Source organism: Hipposideros armiger, unplaced genomic scaffold (genome assembly GCF_001890085.2).
Source record: "Hipposideros armiger isolate ML-2016 unplaced genomic scaffold, ASM189008v1 scaffold_482, whole genome shotgun sequence".
Taxonomy (NCBI): Eukaryota; Metazoa; Chordata; class Mammalia; order Chiroptera; family Hipposideridae; genus Hipposideros; species Hipposideros armiger.
Genome location: NW_017731832.1, coordinates 740,212 through 760,832, shown reverse-complemented (window position 1 = coordinate 760,832; position 20,621 = coordinate 740,212). Strand labels below are relative to the sequence as shown.

Here is a 20,621-nt window from a genome sequence, read left to right as displayed (position 1 = left end):
CACAGAATCTATCATTTCTACTCGGTCTGTAACTTCATGTGCGTGTCAGCAGTGGGTCAGTTGATGTCTAGTTATTAGCATAATTGAACAGTTAACCAGATGACAACTGACTTCAGTATCCTTTACTCTCCCATCTTTAACATAGAGTATTTCACAAGTTGTTCTCTCATTTGTAGTAATGATTAGTGTTCCTTTAGTGAGAGATGTTTTCTGTAGGCACAAAACCCGAGGTTAAGGTGTTCCCTGGTAAATATTGGTGATGGATAATGTAGCTGATGGAAACCAAGTAAGGAATTTGGGAACAAATATAACAAAATGTAAACAACCGCTGTCCTTCTTATAGGAAATGTCACAATGTTAACTCTGACCACAAGTGGTCAGGATCTAGGTTTTGGCCTCATTGGAAAGTTACCCACCCCCAGAACTGTTCTCGTTATTCTCCGCCCACTCCCTTTTACAATCAAAAGATTTTTAGCTGATTTCTGATTGATTTAGAGGAATGAAGGTGAACCGCCAAACCCCTAATATGGCTTCCTTTGGTTGTGTGAAGGTTTGTCATCTTGATGTTCTCTGACCTTTATTTAGGGAAAGGTGTCCCATTTAAAGCAGTTTTGGATTGTCAAATAATTTTTTTGTTTCTGTCTATGAATTACAGTTTCTGTTAATTCACTAGCTCTTATCATAAAGTAGTGTTAAACCACAGGCATCATCAGGAAAAAACTCATTTGGTTGGGTGAGGGGGTTTTAATGAGTAAACTACTGGGGTTGAGAGTGAGCCCTGGAGGGGGCAGCCTAGGTGCTAATCCCAGCTCCCTTACTTACTTGCTGCAGGCAAATTTCCTAGCCCTTAAGTCTGTTTCCTCATCTAGAGAACAAGGATAATATAAAAAGCCTTTCCATGAGGATTAAGTGAGGGCTCATATAAAGGGCATATAACTGTGCGTGAGTTCATGACATAGTAAGCGCTCCTTGAATGTTTATGATCACTACTGTTCCAGTTATTACTACTACTGCTCGTGCTCTCTTTTTCTCCTTTCCGTGCTAATTCTTTTGCTGTTATATATAGGAAAGGCTTGGAAATGTAATCATTTATTTTGTTTCCAACATGAAATGGATTCAGGTATGGGCTCCAGTGGTTAATTTAGCATATATAACAAACAAGTTTTTTCTTGAACGCCCAAACTGTCTTCCTTTCTGTTTTTTTTTGGTTTGTTTTTTTTTTTAGCTGAGCCATCCCGCCACCTGTTGGCAGCTCACGGCTGCTCAGCTCGGGCTGACTCGAACCACTGTTGCTCAGAGCTCAAACTCTTGAGCGAGCTCTTAACCAACTGAGCCACTCAGCCGGCCCTACTAAACTGTCTTCCTTTCAAATGAGGTAACCGTGGAGTGGGTTACATTCTTTCCATCGTCAAAGCCCAGAATCTTGAGCCCAAGAGTTTGTCTCACAAAAAGGCTGATGTCTCTGTTGCCACCACAATCTGAAACTAGCAAGGCAGAAACCACACGGAGCCCTCTGACATGCTGCGGGAGCCCGCCAAAGGACCCGTCACATTTTCTTCTAAGTTGTATGTAGACAGCTAAGCCAGGAATCGATCTGGCTGAGAAAACTTAAGAAGTCTTCATTTTTCCTTCTTCATTTTTACATTCAAAAGGATCTAATTTTGTTCCCTCCAGAAAGACGGACTGCATAGATGCTCACTTAATTTAAAGAGGTCTACACAAGAACATGTTTTTTGGGGAGTGGGCCGGTCTTCAGTATTATTCCGTAACTATTTGGGGGTTACTACCTAAAGAATTTTCTGTCCTCTTCCCCTTTTTCTTCTTAGTTGTACAGTCTTCTCTCCATGTCTGATCTAAGAAGCTATATAATTATTGTTGATGTGCTTCAACTCATTGTCAGCATTGAACCCAACCAGTGCCTTAGCATGTTGGATGACGATTTGACTTTAGTTTAAGAAGAGGAAAGCTAGGGGCCGGCTGAGTGGCTCAGTTGGTTAAGAGCTCGCTCAAGAGTTAAAAAAAAAAAAGAAGAGGAAAGCTAACAATTTATTTTTATGTCAATCAACTAGGGACCTTACATGTCACATTTATGATAGCCAAAATGCCCTTATATTTTTAGGTAAAGACTCCTGGAACATTAGTATAAAGTCTAGGATGGTTCTAGTCCTGTCCTTTTCCTTCTGTTTAAGTCCACATGAAATCTGGTCGCTCTTCCCAGTTCCACTGCTGTTTTAAAAGTGTAGCTCCCTGTGATCTGATTGTCTGCAGTTTAGTCAAGTGAGGCACTTTACATTGCATAGGTTCTGGGTCGCACAGTTGCTTTGTTTTTCTTTGGAGCTTTACTGGAAACCAAACATGATTGCGTACAGGCTGCAGAAGCAGGAGGGGAAGTTGGCAAGAATTAGCTGCTTTCTGTTTGGTCTGTCTGAGGCAGCTGACCTTTTGGAAGGAAATCGGTGCTCTTTGCTTCTTCCTGTAACAGTGCAGCCTGTGAAAGAGCAGACACAGAAGGGCTCTGCCATTATCCTGGCTGATGTCTCGGGGTAAAAGCTGTTAGTTAAGAGGTGGGAGTTTTTCAGTGCAACTGTTGTATGTTGTTGGAACATGCACTCAAGTTCACGGTGCTACGTTGTATGTAGATACCCTAATACAGATATTGCAAGAGAGAATCTGTTTCCAGAAAAAAGTCCTTTGTTTTAGCAGAAGGAATTGTATCTTATTGCAAAGTTCCAGTGTTAATGCTGTAGTAAATGTTACTTTGTGCAAAGTCTTAATTCATCTTAATGTTGAATGTCCTGATATCACTATTACTTCTTATACTGGATAACCTTCCTACCACCCCCACTCCCTCCAAGGCCAAACATTTTGATTTTTGAGACATGGTGAGCTCTTATTAAATGTCATTTCATCTCAGAATTAAAATTAGCTTCTTAACACCTGCTACCCATTGTTGGGCCCACCTTTTCTGAAGGACTTGTTTTACTTAAACACAGTGAGTATTATATTAAAAGTTGGGTTTATCTTCAGAAAGCTGCAGTCAGTCGGGCTTCACAAATGGAACGTCATCCAGTGAGCAAACACAGGAACTAGCTGATGAGGCACTTTTCTCTTAGAAGATTTTAGTCTTCCTTTATTTTAACCAAAACATATTGAGGTTCATTTTCTATTTTGTGTTTTGAAAGGATTTACATTCACAAAACTATCTGTAAGCAAAAATGAAGTAGATTATGATTATTGGTAAATGCAGAGGACACGGCTACCTGAAAAGAGGGGAGAAATTCTGTATTCTTCTGCACTTAGTTTGGGTTCAGTGGGTAGGTGTGCTTTTCCAGGGCAGTTTGGTCTCATTCCCAGGTTTACTGTCGATAGTAAATATGGTCGGGTAAGTGCTGATATTGTACATCCAAGGTGTAGAGTGTAACCTAGAGAGAGTTATCTCAGGGCGGCCTTAGCAAGACTGACCTACAGTGCTGCTTTCCTGTTCATAGAAACTGGCCTGATCTGTTCAACCTTCCTGAGATAGTGAAGAATCCAAGAGGAATGACAAACTCTGCTGGGGCATTAGATATAGGTTTGGGGCACAAAATAAGCTCATATCAGCAAAACAGGGAGATTTCCCCCCAGTTCTGTTGGCCTTTGAGTAGGAGCAGTCAGGACCCAATGGCTAAGGCTTTGTGGGATCTGATCTTGTAGGCTTCTAGAGGCCTTGAATTGTTACCCTTGAACTATCGAGGGCCTTCTTATAGGCTAGTTGTGTTCAGGTGTGTCACTAGGGGTAAAAGGAAGCTTAGTGTCTGAAAAGGAATTTTTGCACTGCTATTGAGTGGTTTTTCTGCACAATTCATTCTATTTATAGTTGGTACAAGTTTGCAAGGACAGTTGCTTAGTCATGTCAAAGATGAAAAAAGAGCCAAATATGAACCTAAGTATATATTATTTCTTGTCTTGAAATATGACTTGCCCAAACATTCTTTTTTATTTTCCATGTTTCTTTCAGAAATCACAATAAACCCTCCTTCTGAATTCAAACTCCACTACCTCTGCCATCACTTATCTTCAGCCTGGTCTCAGTCCTGCTTTACCTTCTTGTTTTCCTTTTGCGACTCTGAATGTTTGGTATGAACATTTTCAAACATAACACAAACTAAGAGAGAAGAGTATATAATGAATTTCTACAGATTCAGCACTCAAGTTCAGAAAATACCCAAATTTTGTTCTTTTTTCATTTGCTCTCCACATACACATTTTTTTGTTTCTTCTGGATTTAAAAAAAAAAAGTACTCCAAAACATATTTTGTGCCATTTACTTTGACACTACTTCTAGAAGAAGAGTTTATTAAACAGAAGAATAATATGAACAGTTATTGAGCGCAAGGCACTTTAAAGGCTTTAAATAAAATAGTATATAAATAGATGTCAAAATTACAAATTAATCTTAGCTATTAGTAATCTTGAACCACTACCTGAAAACACATTAAGTTGCTCTATTTTGATAGAAAATAATAGTTACATTTGAAAAATTTTTTGTAATTCTGAATTTTGACTATTTCATGCCCTACTTCAATCAAAACTACATAATTTATAAGAAAGTGCCATCACCTGGATACTGTCACGTTGGGAAATTTTCCTTCCTATGTCTTTTGATTGTCCTTTTATGCTTGTTTCCTGTGGGATGGTGAGTCATACCAGTTGCCCATGACTGTTAAATTTGTAGTTCAGGTTTTCCATTCTAAACAAAATTTAACAACAACACAGAAAATTACAAAAAAATCGTACCAAGATTTCTTCACCTAAATGTAACCAACTGTTCACAGTTCTATTTGACCTTTCTCTAATGGTTGTCCTGCATATACAATATATTGTATATGCTTTTCATTTACCATTCTTTTATTTATACTTTTTTAAAAAATGTGTCTTCATGGCCTTATTATATTTCACCATAGCCATTATATTTTAGGTTGTTGCATGATATTCCATGAGATTAAAACTTTATAGCTTAACCATTCTCCTATTTTGGACACTAAGGTTATTTCCAGTTTCTCACTATTATATATTATATCTAACTAATGGTTGTCCCTGGGAGTTAACCTGGTACAAAGGTGCTCTTCAAAGCAAATTTTGCCAAGTGGAAACTTAATACTATAATTCTCAATTGCAAGAGAGAGGTTGTGGACTTTAATTGGGAAAATATTAGAAACATGTAGATTTATTAATAAATTGCCCATTTTTTAAGGAAAAAAACAACCCTTAAGAACAAGAGAGAAAGGATTCTCTTTCATCTAAATGGTACAGAAACTCAGTATTGTAGTGGCTGAGGAATTTTTATTTCCTGAACTACAGGATTCACACTGTACAAGAGACATATTCTAAGATGAGCTGGTCTTGATTAACAGTATTAAATGGGTAGGGATATTAACGTTCATTAGAAATTCTGAGGCCAACAGAGGACTACACAGCAGCCTCAAATCATCTCTTTTCCATATTGCAGATGGCTGTTATTCGTGGGCTCCAGCAAATGTTTTTAGTTAGCTGGAAAATGTATTATAGTGATGTAGCCTCTTCCCAATGGGTTGTTCAAGTTGCTAAATGGATGTCAACGCAGAGGGAATGATAACACACGTGCATTCCAGCTGCAGGCTGGGGAGCCCAACTTGTAGGACAGCGTCCTACTAGCTGCAGCACAGTCTCAGAAGTCCAGATTTCTATGTACTGTCAGGGTCAATTTCAAGGTGAGAGTCAAACCTTGACTCACTGCATTTTTATTTTTTAATTTTTGCCTTTAATTTTGATTCAAAAATTTTTTTTATTACTGAAAAGTTGAAAGAATAGAACAATGAACTCATATACACTTTGCCTAGATTGACCAGTTGTTACCAATTATTGCATTTAGGTAACACCTCCTTCTCGCTCTCTCCTTTGAAAGTAAGTTGCAGACATCATGCTTTTACCCTTAAATACATACTTAGGTATATATCTACCAAGAATAAGGTCATTCTCCTATATAACCTCAATGCCATTTTCACTCTCAAGAAATTTAATATTGATATAATAATATCCATGATATAGGCCATGTTTAAATATAATTTAAATTTCAGATTTTAATTTTTAATTGTCCCAGTAATGTCCTTTACAACTGTGGTTGTTTTAATTATGTAGTTACCATGTCTTCTTAGTTTCCTTTAATCTAGAACAGTTCCACATTTTTCTGTCTTTCATGAGTCTCAGTTTGAATTTGTCTGATTCTTTTTAAGTAGAGGTAAAACGTTTAGCCTGTGTATTCTTTTCAGTGCATCACATCTGGAGGCCTAAATTATCAGTTTGTCAGTTGGGGATGTTCAGTTACTTGGTTAAGGTGTTGTCCGCCAGCTTTTCCACTGAAAATGTACCTTTTCCCTTTGTGAATAATAAGTATTAAAATATGTGAGATAATACTTGGGCACTGTGTGAATATCCTGTTCCCACAAGTATCACCTAATGATTTTAGCAGTTATGATGATCCTTGTCTGAGTCTACTCTATTTTTGAGATTGTGTGTTTTTGGCCAAGGTATCTTATAATGAGGTGAGAGTTTTAAATATATAACCCACTGATTAAGACTTGATCTTTATATTTAGCAAAGCGCCTCCCTTCTCCCTCCTCCCTCTTTTCCTCTCTCCCCTTCTTTCTAGCTTCCCTTCCCTTATCCTTCCCTCCCAACTTCGTCCCTCCTTTACTTGCTTTTTCTTCTTCCCAAAATAATACGCAATGGTTTGGCTGTGATGTAAAGATTTATGACTGATTGTCTTCTCAGAATATTATCATCTCTGTGTTGCCTGGGCAAATTTTTCCTTGTTTCTTTGTGAGCCAGATACTTTTATTCTTTCTGTTCTCTTCCCATCTGTTTAATAATCTGACTTTGTTAGAGAATCACCTTCCTTATTGCTTATAAAGCAGTGTTTAGAAAATTTTTTAAAAAGAGCAGACGGCTCTGGTATTGACCTACTTCTAGATGAGAAAGTTTTACTCTAACATTCTCACTCGATGTTAGGCCAATTTAATATGAACAAAACCTTAATCCTTTATTACTACTATTTAATTTTTTCTGTCTTGCCAAGTTCCTACTACTGGGTAACCGCCACCACTGAATACATTTACTGTTGTTGGTGTTGACACAAATAGGGAACTTGCTTTTTATATTCTACCCAAAGTCTTTTAGTCATTAAATGATGCTGATATGGTTAACAGTTTTGAATCCTGATTCCTTGACTTATACTTTTCAGTTTAGAAGCAGTGTTTATATGCCTTTCGTTCCCTCTGCTAACAAGACCAAGCCTTTGCCCAAATCTGTCAGAGCCTTACAGTGCTAGGTTTCTTATCCTATTTTCTTACTCCTTTTCTTTCTTTAAATTATGAAATATAGCAAACATACAGAAAAGTACAAAAAATAATATGACCAACCACCACAGGTCCTCAAGACAGAGGCAGCAGCATGGTCCTGTGGTGGAAGTACAGGCTCTGGGATCAGAATGCCCAGGTCCAGCCCAGACAGTGCCCCTCGGTGTGTAGGACCTGGGGCAAATACTTCACTCCAAAAAGGAACCCATACCAATTAAAGTCACTCCGCATTACCCCAGCCCTTGGCAACCACCAGTCTACTTTGTCTCTATGGATTTGTCTATTCTGGACATTTCATATAAATGGAATTTACCATATGTGGCCTTTTGTGTCTGGCTTCTTTTACTTAGCATAATGTTTTCAAGGTTCATCTATGTTGTAGCATGTGTCAGTACTTTATTCCTTTTTACGTCTAAATAATATTCCATTGTATCCATTTTGTTTTCCCATTTATACCCCTGTTATTCACTCATTCATTAATGGACATTTGGGTTGTTTTTACTTTTTGGGTATTATGAATAATGCTGCTATGAATATTTGTTGTACAAGGTTTTATAGACATAGGTTTCAATTCTCTTAGGCATATACCTAGGAGTGGAACTTGTGGGTCATATAATAATACTATGTTTAACCTTTTGAAGAACTGCCAGATTGTTTGCCAAAGTTGTTATATCATTTTACAATCCTATTTAATTTGCTGAGCCTCAATTTCCTCATCTATAAAGTGGGGATAATAACATTGCCTACCTCCTAGGATTTTGTGAGGATTAAATGAGTAGATTCATAAAAGCACTTATTGTAATAAATAATACAGTAAGTTTTCAGTATATAACAGTAAATGATAAATCTGGATGGTGGATAATAACACTAATACATTTTATGTTATTTTTCAAACTTATTTCTGTAATTATTTATTAGATGAATCAAGATATTTGTTTCTAATAATTCATACTTTAATTAGTAGCAGTCAGATGTGTCCTTGGGAGGGATAGGATTCATTTTTTTTTCCTCGAGTTTTGTACACAACAGGTCATTTCATTCAACGTTGTTTCGTTATAATATTGATGAGATATCATAGGAACTTAGCTCTTGTTTATATCAATTAGCCTATGATAAAATTGGTTACATTATACGTCATTTCTCTTAAAGCTGCAGAACCTATCAACGTTAAGTGAGGACTTACTGTACTTAGGGCAGCCTTAGTCTTGTTCCATCGCCCTTCACAATTCTTAGTCCTCTCATTCAGAGATGAGAAGAGAACACCCTCCCGGTGCTTTCTACCCTCCATCATTCTCATCCACAGACGTCTTTGTGCCAGTGAAAATGATTAAAAAATGGGAATACAGTACCATCTTTTAAAAGGAAGGTAAAGTTTGTACTGCAGGGTATTGGTTAAGGAGAAGGAGAGCAAGAGCTTTTTGTGGAGGATTGACTTTGGAAAGGCATAGTTTGTTGAAGTAAGTTAAAATTGGAGATGGGATATCGCTTCTCGGCCTTTTGGCTAAGATCAAGTGTAGTATCTGTTCCTATCAGTTTAATATGTGATACATCCTCTATCCGAGGACAATATATTAAATGGATTTTTGGAGCTGGGAGATATAATAGGAGCTTGCTCCGTCCACTCCATGCATCGACCTGGTATTGCAGTACTTTCGGGAACGGTGCACCAAAAAAAATAATAATAATAATAATTGGAGATGGAGAGATGGAAGTCACCTTTGTAAGTGTAATGTTGTAAAAGTCAGAATAATATCGAGCACATACTATGAGCCAGGCACTGCCTTAAGCACTTACACATATTATTTAACTCATTCTTTCAACAACCCCAAAAAGGACGTTAAGTGTTATTATCCCCCTTTTACAAAATAAGGAAACTGAGGCACACAGAGGTGTAAGGTTAAATCTTTTGTAGGACTCTATTTAGATGAGTTTGCCATATCTCCAGAACTTTAACCCCATTTTAGACACTTTGGCCCTAGGATGGGATGAGATGGAGTGTTGGTTGTAGGATGGAGGATAGGAATTATAAACTGCTTTAAATTATACACGTGAATCCAGAAAACCAAATCCATGGACACATTTTAAACCCCCCACTCCCACCCCAAGCTATAGTTCCTTCACTCAGCGGGCCCATTTGCATTGGGAGTCTTCTGTTGTGTCTGTTGTCCATCCTTCTCTTCCCCCACCGTTTGGCTATGGCATGACCTTGGCCACAGTGCTCTGGAGCTCTTCAGAGAGAGTGCTCTTTTTCCTTTCAAAGGTTTGTATTTTACTTTTAGAAGGGAAAGCATCTAATAAAAAGGTATTTATTATTGAGTCAAAATTGTCCCTAAATCCTACCCACTCCTATCATTTATTTATGTTAGCGGATATTTATTTTTATGGTTTTCAATAAGCCTGTCACATTATGAACTATTAGACTTTGAAAGCTTTTTTTAACAAGTGCCTGAGGGTCCACTTTATTTGGGACTCCTAGGATACATCCAGATATATAAGGTTGGTGTGGATACTTGATGCTTCCAGGAAGTACAATATTCTGCATCCCAGGCTGTTTGGGTTGTTTGGAATGCTTATGAACACCCAGTGCAACTAGGCAACGCTCACATAGCTCTCATCTTTGGCTAAGAATAAGACTGTGAATCCATTTTCCAGTTTAAAGAAGCCCCTGTGGTGATTGACCAAAGATACAAACCATTTCCTTTGTCAGAACATCACGCGTTGAGTATGGAGCTGCCTGTAAATAAGCAGAAGAGAGCGTGTATTGAGGCCAAAGGTTCAGTCCCTGCATATGTGGAGTAGCATTCGTTGATGGCAGGATAAAGACTGGTGAGAAAGGGTAGGGAACCAGCTTATACCAGGTGTAGGCGCAGCCCAATGATGGGCGTGAAGAGTTTTGACATGTATGAAGAAAAACAGTACTTAGAGGGGGTGTTCTAACCGGCATATTTTAAATTGTTCCGTGATAACCTCAGTGAGTCATCTCATTCCATGTGTATATAATTCTTAGTTAAAAAGTAAAATAAAAATGATTCTGTATTATTTAGTGTATTTTTATTTTACATTTTTGACCAGTAGTAGGCAGAATGTGTTTTCCAGTTTTATCAAAGCATTTTAATGTAGTGAAATTAAAGTAGATTGTATTTATCAAAATAAGGTGTTTACCACCTTATATTTCCAGCTATTTACTCTTCAAATGGCATTTTGGAAAATATTTTGACATGTTCCTATTTAGAGCCATAAAAACATTTTGACAAATTCTAGGAGCTCAGTATTACATTCTTTGATAAAAATTGAAGAACTAATATAAAACATAAGACATAATAGTGTGATGTTTATATAGTACCCCTACATATGTGGCATATCACCATAGTCTTTCTTTCTTAAAACAATAATAGACTCCTGTAATATTCAGCCAGCATGACGTGAAATATTTACCAAATATTTGGCATGTATTTAATTGCTCAGCAAATGTTTATTGACTACTTACCATGGCAAACCACTGTATGAGGCCCAGGGAACACAGTAGTGAATAAATGTGCTTCCTTCCCTCACTATTTGTAAGAGTTCAGTGGGAAAGATAGACAAAAACAAATGAACAAAAACTAAAAGGAAAAATTACAAATTGTGGCATATGTATTAAGGAACAAATAGACCATTGTAAATAGTAAAGTCATCCAAATTATAAAATCTGTTTCAATTTATTGCCTTAGTATTTCATACTGATGTCTTGTTCTATAATAACTTTGAAAAGAGCTGATAGATTTGACCAAATTGTGTGTATACATTTATTTATGGAACAGAATGTTTTACTGATTGCTTGCTTATGTGCCAGACACTGGCCTAGGCCCAAGAGAAGACGCAGTGAACAAAACAAAGTTATTGTGTTCCTGGTGATTTCACCCTAGTGGGAGGACAGCAAATAAATGTGTGATAAATGTCAGGAAGTGATAAATGACATGAGGAAAAATAAAGCAGATTGTGGATAATGACCAGGATGCTATTTTATTTGGGTGGACTGAAAAGGAGTCCCTGAGGAGAGAAAAGTTTTTCCACAATTTTCTTTCTTTTGTCTCTTGGGTCAATTCAGTTAATGAATGCAGGATGCAAGATAATTTTCCATCTGTTGGTATTGTTCAACTATTCATTAAGAGAGCTATAGTAAGATCTTAACTTCTTTCCAATTCCTTACCACTAAAACCACAGTAGTGCCTGGCTCTGGCCCTAGCGCCTTCTTGCCCGCATGCGCGCGCTCTCTCTCCCTCTCTTCCTCTCTCTCTTTCCTCCTTTCACACCTTGCTTAGGCCTCTCTCTCCCACCTCACCTAGGTGTCTCTCTCCCTCCCTCCCTCTTTCTCCCTCTTCCATCTCCACTAGGCCTGTTCTCTTCCCTGAGAAGTATCACTTATAAACCCTGCTTGCATATTAATCACCTTGCTGACCTCTAATTCTTCACTGTGTCAGCATGAAGAATGGAGACTGGCCATAACAGAACTGTGGGTGGCCCTTAACATGGCAGCATTCTTTCCAGGCTATTCTCATCTTTGTTCCAGGTTGAGAACAACATTGCCAGAGGGAAGGCTCCATGCAGACCCCAGAACGCCCAGACTTTCTCTTAAATACCCTAAGGCGATCTGAGAAAGTTAAGGCAGTTTTTGAAGGTGTTAACCTACTGCCTTCTCAGATCACTGGTGCTCTGACAATAAATGCTTATTCTGTAGCCCCACCCCAAAAAACAAAATCTTTACATATAATGTGATCTCAGTTGTGTTAAAATATGTGTTAGGAAAAGATTGGAAGGAAAACCAAAATGTTTGTAAGTTTTCATTGGGTGCAGAATCATATTTGAGTTTTAGTTTCTTCCTTGCATTTTTCTGTGCTTTTCCAGATTTTCTGTAGTAGACTTGAAACATTTTCATGTTCAGAAAAAAAGTCAATAAATACGTTAAAACAGAAAAAAAAATTAGTACCTGCATTCTTTTCTTCATTCCTTTTTCGTTCTTCTATAGGTATAAATGCCTAAGCACCTCCCTCCATTCATCCATCCATCCATCCATCCCTCTACCTTTCATCCAAAAAAAAAAAAAGGAAAAAATGCTATGGTATCTGTTCCAAACTTCCAAAATCTTGAGATTAGAGATTTGATTAAAAATTATGTTGTACAATTAAATGTCTTCCAGATGTTTGATTATAAGTGGAATTGCTTCTGAAGAGAGCTCTTATATCCAAGTCTTTCTCCCAGTAAACTCACAGCCATTGAAATTTGATATCTTAGGTGATCTTACAGTGACCCCAGCCTTAATGCCCCAAAGCCCTAAATAAGATTGTACACTACTCAAGTGTTCTATAGCATTGCACAAGTCTAAAATAGGTAACTGGCACCCACCCCACACCTCATTGTTGGCTAACTGACTTGTTCCATAAATAGCTCAGTGTTATACAATCGGACAACTAACAGATTGGATTTTTGTTTCCTAACACACATATGTAGTCTGGTATTCAACAAAATCAAGGTCTAATTCACTGGACCCTAATTGTAGCATAGCTCTTGGGAGAATTGTGCAAATCAGTAGCCAGATTGTTTTAGATGGGATTCAAGATAGCTCTGCTTTCTACCAAATTCTACATTATGGATCAGAGTGTTAGAGCAAGTTAGAACCCTTCTGTGTAGATGAAAGTAATGTTGCCGCCACAATCTTGTTAAGCCCAGAGAGTTTCTGCCTAATGAATTGAAAACTCTTGGGTGGGTCTGAGAAGACATCATGGTAGTTTTATAAAACCGTTTTTCTGAAATCAAGGGCGTGTTTTAATTCTACCCACTATTAGAATATAATGGCTTTTGTTTCTGACTCGTAGCTGAGATGTACTGTTTTTACGTCAGAAAGATTTTTAAAGGCTATAATTTAACAGAACATTGCTTCATAAATTCCTTAGCAATAACTCAGAAGGTGAACCTTGGGGTATTTTTCCAGATAAATCTGTGCCCTGTGTGTGCAAAGCATTGTTGCTTAGGTAACTAGTGATAATACACTCATCTATATTTTGAAAACATTTTAGAGCTAAAATGCAGTTTAGGAATACTGATCTTCAGTCTACCCAAAAGGGCTTAAAAGCATTTATCTTTAGCTTTTATAACTGTGTGAATATCAACTTGAGTGGATTTAAAAGGGGAAGGAAAGACAAACGAACACCCAAACCACTGATTGTTTGTTTAGCAGACTGTGAACATGGCTGTGTGGATCCAAGCCCAGCAGCTGCAGGGGGATGCCCTTCACCAGATGCAAGCACTGTACGGCCAGCATTTCCCTATTGAGGTGCGCCATTACTTATCCCAATGGATTGAAAGCCAAGCTTGGTAAGTGAGCCAGAGTTTCCTCTATCATATTTCATGAAGCACCGCATATTGAACTTTGGTTGGAAAGTTAACATCATGGAGACTCCAAAACTTGTATCTTTAAGAAAAAAAAAAAAGTTATTTGACCTATGAAAAGGTATTTAACCCCATCTTTGATTTTGGGAAGATGGAATGACTCTTGGGATTTTTAAAATAGGATTTCTTCCCTTCAATAGTTAATTCTGGCTAAAAATACTAGAGCATTGCTGCTAATAAAAACAAAACAAGGATGCTTTGAGTGTTTATAGGGTGCCTAGCAGTGTGGTCAGTAGCGGAGTTCGTGGAAAAAATTAAAACCTTTGTCCGCGTAGAATTTAGTGCTGAATGGGGCAGCTATGTCTATGCACATAATTTAATAAAATGTTTTGTTAACAAACTTAACAATAGAGACAGTGGTGTTTTTTAATTTATACGTAATTTACATATACATAAAGACTATAAGATGATATACCAAAATAACGATAATTACATCTCAGTGGCAGATTTAACAAGCATGTTTATTTTTCTTTTCCAAATTACGGTTTATATATTCAGGGCAGGGGGATTGTTTTTAAACTCTTTTAGAGTTAGTACAATGCAGTAGACTGATTAGAAAGCTGTTTAATTGACATTATTGCACACCAGGCGGCAGGCTGTCAGCTAGTTGCTCTGCTCAGGGCCTGGGACGCCAGCTCTGCTCAGGGCTTGGGAATGTCTGTCAGTCTGATCTGACAAATTCATCAGAGACCGTCGTGAGTAGACAGAGCCCAGGAGCAGACAGCCTTTATGCTACCGTTTGAGGAGGGCTGTGTACCCGTCAGTAATGTTGCCTTGGAATAATTGCAGTTGTGTGTCAGTAGTAGATTTCTCTCCAGGAACTAGAGAGCACCAAAGGAAGGCAATTTTCTAGGCAATTAAAAAAATCTCAGCCTCGTGTAATTAACTGAGAAAAAAAAGGAGCTAAATGTAAGCATGTCAGTTGCCCCTTGCTTGGTGCTTTTCCATTTCCTCTTCATTTTCTTTTCCGTTTTAATGATTTGGAGAATTCAGAAAAACATTAGTAGGAAGTTTCTGTTGATTTAGATTTTCATTTAGTAGATGTCCCATTTAGTCTTCTTACTGAACAAATATTAAAAAACTTGTGTTGCTATTAAGGGAAATCTGAATTTTGTTAGATTAAAATTTTTTTTTTCAATTACAGTGCCATACAATATTTACATTGGTTTCAGGTGTACAACATAGTGATTAGACATTTATATGACTTATGAAGTGATCACCCTGATAAGTCTAGAATTTTATTTAGTTTGTGCTTTCTTAAGAATATAAAAATTTTAATAAAAAATCTTCAGTTCTTCATGTCTATGTTAAGAAAATCTTTTTTTTTTTTTCTTAGCAGAGAATTAAGTACAAGAACCAGTACTTGGTTTCCATGAGTTTTGCTCAGAGACTGGATCTTCTCAGGAATGGGTTCCTCGGACTAGGAGCATTACTGCCATTCAAAACAGAAGTGTAGGGCCTCCTCTCATTCCTCCAGGCTTTTATTTAACACATATCGTATTTAGTACCCAGAGCATACACGTTTAGAATGTGGCTTTCTCTACTGCCTTCTCCAAGTGCAGATGTGAGCATATTATTTGATGAAGTCTGTTATCAGTGTTCTGAAATTAGTGGCTAAATGACTCCAGGGGGTAGAGACGACAGCGCCTGTTAGCTTCCACCAGATCCCTTCTTTGGCTCCAGACCTGGGCAGCAGTAATTAATTGGTATTTCAATCTGACAGCTGTTTGATTTCTTCAGTGAGCTGAGTAATACAGTACTGCCCAATAGCAATTGTTGCCTAAGTTGTTAAAATAACGAAAGACAGAGAATCGGGAAGGGAAGTTAAGAATGGGGGAAGAAGGAAGGAAGGGAGAAAGGAAGGGAGGCCATCCAGCCCGTTAAATGGTTCTGAATTAATACAAGGTCCATAGAATGGTTTCTCTAGTTCCCCAGAAGAGTTAGTGTTGCCTACAAGTCCCAAATCGTGCAGGCATCTTCTGTCTTAGTATCTCATTTCCGGGGCTCCTTATAAATAGCAATAAATGTTTCACCTGTCTTTACTTAAGAAATTCTCTAATTGAAATTAGCAACACACAGAAGGAGTTGAGGCTGGAAAAAAACAAGCAGAACAGTCTTGACCGTATGCCCCTTACACTCTTGAGGGGGCAACTATAAACAGGAAATTATGAGTCCTTAGTTCCTCCAATGTACACAAAGCACTTTCCCTTTCCCTTCCTTCCTAGAGACCGATAGCACAAGCACCAGAGCAAGTCAGTAGGGGAAAGGAGAAAAGGCAGTGCATTGTAAAAAAAAAAAAACAAAAAAAACAAAAAAAAAACAGAAAATGTACTACTTACTGTACAGTCTATGGAGGTAGTTAGTGGATTAGGGGTAGATTAATAGAGGCGTCTAGTCAATTTGAATTGAACCATTTCCTAAAATTTGCAGTGAGCATTACGCGGAAATCACGTTAGCCGAAGAAAAGGTGTGATGCGTTGAGGCTGCATTTATACAGGCTCATGTGCATGTCTGTATACATATGTATGTAATTTTTTTCCCCTAGGGACTCAATAGATCTTGATAATCCACAGGAGAACATTAAGGCCACCCAGCTCCTGGAGGGCCTGGTGCAGGAGCTGCAGAAGAAGGCGGAGCACCAAGTGGGGGAAGATGGGTTCTTACTGAAGATCAAGCTGGGGCACTATGCCACGCAGCTCCAGGTGGGTGTGAACTCTGGGTCACATTTAGTCCTCCTCCCTGGGAGGGACTCGTCCTTCATTTAGTACTTCCCGTAGAGATTTTCTTTCCTTTCTTCAGCCCAGCGTTACTGAGGTACATGTTACATGTATAATTCTTATTGTTTGGTTTCAGTGGCTGTAGGCTTTTTTAGACTTGGTATTTGACAATAACTTCAAATTTACAGAAAGTTGCAAGATGGATACAAAGAGCCCCGACATTTGTCCAGATTCACCTATTGTTGACATTTGCCTTATCAGATGCTCTCTACACACACACATTTTTTCATCACTTGAGATTAAGTTAAGTTGCACACATCACATCCCTTTGCCCCTAAGTACGTCGATGTCCATTTTCAAAGAAGATGAACCTTCTCTTACATAGTTATAGTACAGTACAGTTATGATATTTAGTAAATTTAACATTGATAGAACACTTTTAGGTAACCTTATGTCTGTATTTCCATTTTGTCAACTGACTTAATGCCCTTCACCCCAGGCAGTGATCCTGTCCAAGATCATACATCACATCTAGTTGTTATGTCTCTTAAATTTTCTTTAACCTGGAATCACTTCTCAACCCTTCTTTGTCTGTCATTACAATGACATTTTAAAGTAATTCAGCTCCTCTACTTTTTAAAGATAAAACATACCCCCTTTTTGGGTTTGTGTAAAGTTTCCTCATGATTTGATTTAGGTTACACATCCCTGATCAGAATTCTAAAAAAGTGATGTTGTGTCCTCAGGGTGTCACAACTGGAGACATACAATGAATGTCTATCTCCCTTTCACTGGTGGAAGTAATTTTGGTAGTCCAGTCCAGGTAGCGTCTAGTTTCTCCTCTGAAGTGGCCTTTTTGAAATTTATCTTGTTTCCAAAAATAGTGCCCTAGTACTTTAGGCAAATTAGGATGCAAGAAAGAAAATAATCTTACCTTCTGACTGTGGTTGGGTTTCCTATGATGTGCTTTTCTTGTCCCTCATTGATACCAAAGGAGCAGCATTTCTCACGGTTACACCATTGTGTCCCAGAAGTGTCTTCCAAGGTGGGTTTAGGCCCGTAGCCTGGAGTGTGACAAAGTGATGTCTGCTCTTGGATTCTTTCAGAACACGTATGACCGCTGCCCCATGGAGCTGGTCCGCTGCATCCGGCACATTCTGTACAATGAGCAGAGGCTGGTCCGGGAAGCCAACAATGTAAGTGTCCCATGGGTATGGGGAGAGGAGTTGGGAAGGCCTTTCTCGCCCACTTCTCTCTGGACCCAGTTTTGTCATGATGACTCCGTGTGTATCTATTGGTGTCCCTATAAACAGCATTGTCCTCAGGGGCACAAAAGAAATAGAAGACTGTCCTCTGATCTTTACTGATTTATAACCTTGATGAGATTGCAACCACGAAACAATGTGAACAAGTGCAAACTAAGTTAACCCCAAGTGAATAATTTTTGAGTGAAGTCCTTTTTGTATTCAGGTGAGATTACTTAGGAAAGACTTCTGCTTAGCCCCGTCTCGGACAGGTGTGGGAAGGATGGATCAGACCAGGTCATTTAAATGGCTGGATCCACAAAGACCTTGTCGATGCCTCCCCTGTAACTTCATTTTGGGGTCTCCAGGGTGCTGCCACTTGTGAAAGGCTCACCTTCTTCCCTCCATCACAAGAAGGTCTTGAGTGAGGACACAGATGATGTGTGTTCCCCAAGCCTTGTTCCCCACTCTGTCCCCAGCACCTAGCCTAGTCCGTGGCGTGGGATTCGCGAAAGAATGTGGAATGAGGGGTCATCACCATTAGTAGGAAAACTCAGGTGACTCCTGGACATGAGGGGTTTTAGTGTCTCTGAAGGGAATTGGATGGACCCTGTTTGGAATACTCTGGTGGAGGCCAGAACTGCAGGAGAAGTTTCTGCTATGCTTTGTGAAGGTGCCAGGTCACCTGTTTCTCCTCCTTTCCCTCTACACTAGTTCTCACAAATGACATTTGTAATTCCTCTGACCCAAACTTTAGCTTTTGGGGTTTCAGCCCAGTTAGAGGTGCTCCGTTGGCTCTTCCTTGGGATTCAGGCCTGAGGTTTTCTCCCATCCTCCCCGCCCACCTCACTGCTGCCTGCACTCCCCCATCTGTCTCCAGGGTACCTCTCCACTTGGAAGCCTTGCTGACACCCTGTCCCAGAAACAACTTCAGATCAACCAGACTTTTGAGGAGCTGCGACTGGTCACGCAGGACACAGAGAATGAACTGAAGAAGTTGCAGCAGACTCAAGAGTACTTCATCATCCAGTATCAGGAGAGCCTGAGGATCCAGGGTGAGGACGGGAGTGAGGACTAGAAAAAAGCTCAAGTCCAACTGGGAGAGAACCAGTCACCTTTCTCTGGAGTAACAGGGGATCATTTGCATTGAAGACAGTGCTGGGAGGCTGAGGCTTAGCAGGGGGAGAATGTAAACCCTAGCCTTAGCCTTTGGAGATACTGGGATGTCACGCAGGCTCCCCACACCTGGTCTGCTGGAAAGGAGCTCCCGGTCTAGTACACAGTACTCGACGATGCTTTTGTATGTACTAGGTATTTTATAAGTGCTGGTTTTGAAATCTTAAACTCTCTTAGCTGGGATAGTACAGGGGCTAAGGATTGTGTTTGTGGTGACCAACGTCTTTTTTTTAAATTAAATTTATTGGGGTGACAATGGTTAGTAAAATCACATAGGTTTCAAGTGTACAATTCTGTAATATATCATCTATATATCACATTGTGTGTTCACTGCCCAGAGTCAGTTCTCCTTCCATCACCATATATTTGACCCCGTTTACCCCCTTCTACCACCCCTCTCCTCCCTGTGGTGACCAACTTTTAATGTTGTTCTGAGGTCACTCAGAGAAGCTGTCCTGGGGCACAGCACATGAACGCACCTCAGTAACCCTTATAGACAAAGGCTCCCCTTCCTGGTGTAAATCCTGTCTGGCACTGGTGTACAGAAAATTTGAGTCAGTCGTGAGGCTGTGGAGCCCCAACAGCACCCCCTATTGTTCTTGTGAGAATCTGACAGTGTAACTTAGTTTCCTGTCCCTGCTTGCATGCCCAGCTCAGAGTCTCAGAGAAGCCTTTGCTGGATGAATCAGCCATGAAAACATAGATGCATACATACGCCACGTGCTCTTCTAATGGCGTGGATAGGGGATCGATCTTACAACTATACCTATATTATTTATTAACTCTGTCTTCTCCACTAGAATATAAATTCTTTGAGAGGGGACTGTGTCTCATATCTCTGTACCCTGAGGCCAGCACATTGTCTGAATCATAGTAGGTGTTGAGTGAATGTTGATGAGCCGATTCTAGCATGTCTTCCTCCCATCTGATTCCATCCCAGACTGACCCCAAAGAAGATGGCTCAATTCCTAGATTAGGAAACAGGAGATTCAGGCTATCAATTCTACCTAAGGTCTTGGACTGGTTGACAGTACTTAAGAGCCTGTTCTTGGGTTTTCTGTTTTCTATTTGTGGGTTTGGGTTTGGATTCTGGTTTGGGTTCGTACCCATCATGCAATGTCAGTTTAGTCTCATTTGTCAAGTTCACCTATCAGAAACACAGACTATTGATCTGTTTGTGCAAAGCAAGGCTCAGCTCCCTCCAGTGGAGCAGACAATTGCCTCACGTCTCTTGGCGCCCTTCCCGGAAGCTCTTGCAAATTGCCAGGAGAGACCTAAGTGGGTCACTTGCACAGGGAGGCTGGGCCCAGGTGTTGGGGTCACCACCACCTCCCTGTGGGTGGCAGAATTCCTGAGGCGGCCGTCCAGACTACTGTGCTGTGTTTCCGTGCTGGACAGTGCTCTTCCTGCTCAGTGCCCTGCAGTGAGACTGGAGCCATATTTCTGAAGCCTCTTCTAGTTCTGGGCTCTTCCTTGCTGTCAAGAGTTGCTTTGGTGTGTCCCAGCTTGCGTGTCCATGGGGCAGGACCTAGGTCAGTGTGACATGGCCTTCACAGGCCTGCCAGGAACTTGACCAACACGTGCTGACTCACATCAACTTGACTCAGTCCAAGTCAGGACCCTGGGATGTTCCAAAAGGCTATTGGCAGGAGGTAATCATCCCAGCATTCAGCACAGTGGTTCCC

The 20,621-nt window shown here is 39.5% G+C and overlaps 1 protein-coding gene across 1 annotated transcript in view; it reads left to right on the top strand.

Annotated features, from left to right (window-relative positions):
• LOC109395761 (signal transducer and activator of transcription 5B-like) overlaps positions 1-18,956 on the top strand; it is a 40,600-nt gene extending 21,644 nt beyond the window's left edge. Inside the window, exons 3-6 of the mRNA XM_019667060.1 lie at positions 13,588-13,724; positions 16,345-16,501; positions 17,623-17,712; positions 18,641-18,956. Of these exons, the coding sequence (XP_019522605.1) occupies positions 13,588-13,724; positions 16,345-16,501; positions 17,623-17,712; positions 18,641-18,838 (582 nt within the window). The 3' untranslated portion in view covers positions 18,839-18,956. The remainder of the gene's footprint in view (positions 1-13,587; positions 13,725-16,344; positions 16,502-17,622; positions 17,713-18,640) is intronic.
• Positions 18,957-20,621: the final 1,665 nt, after the last annotated feature.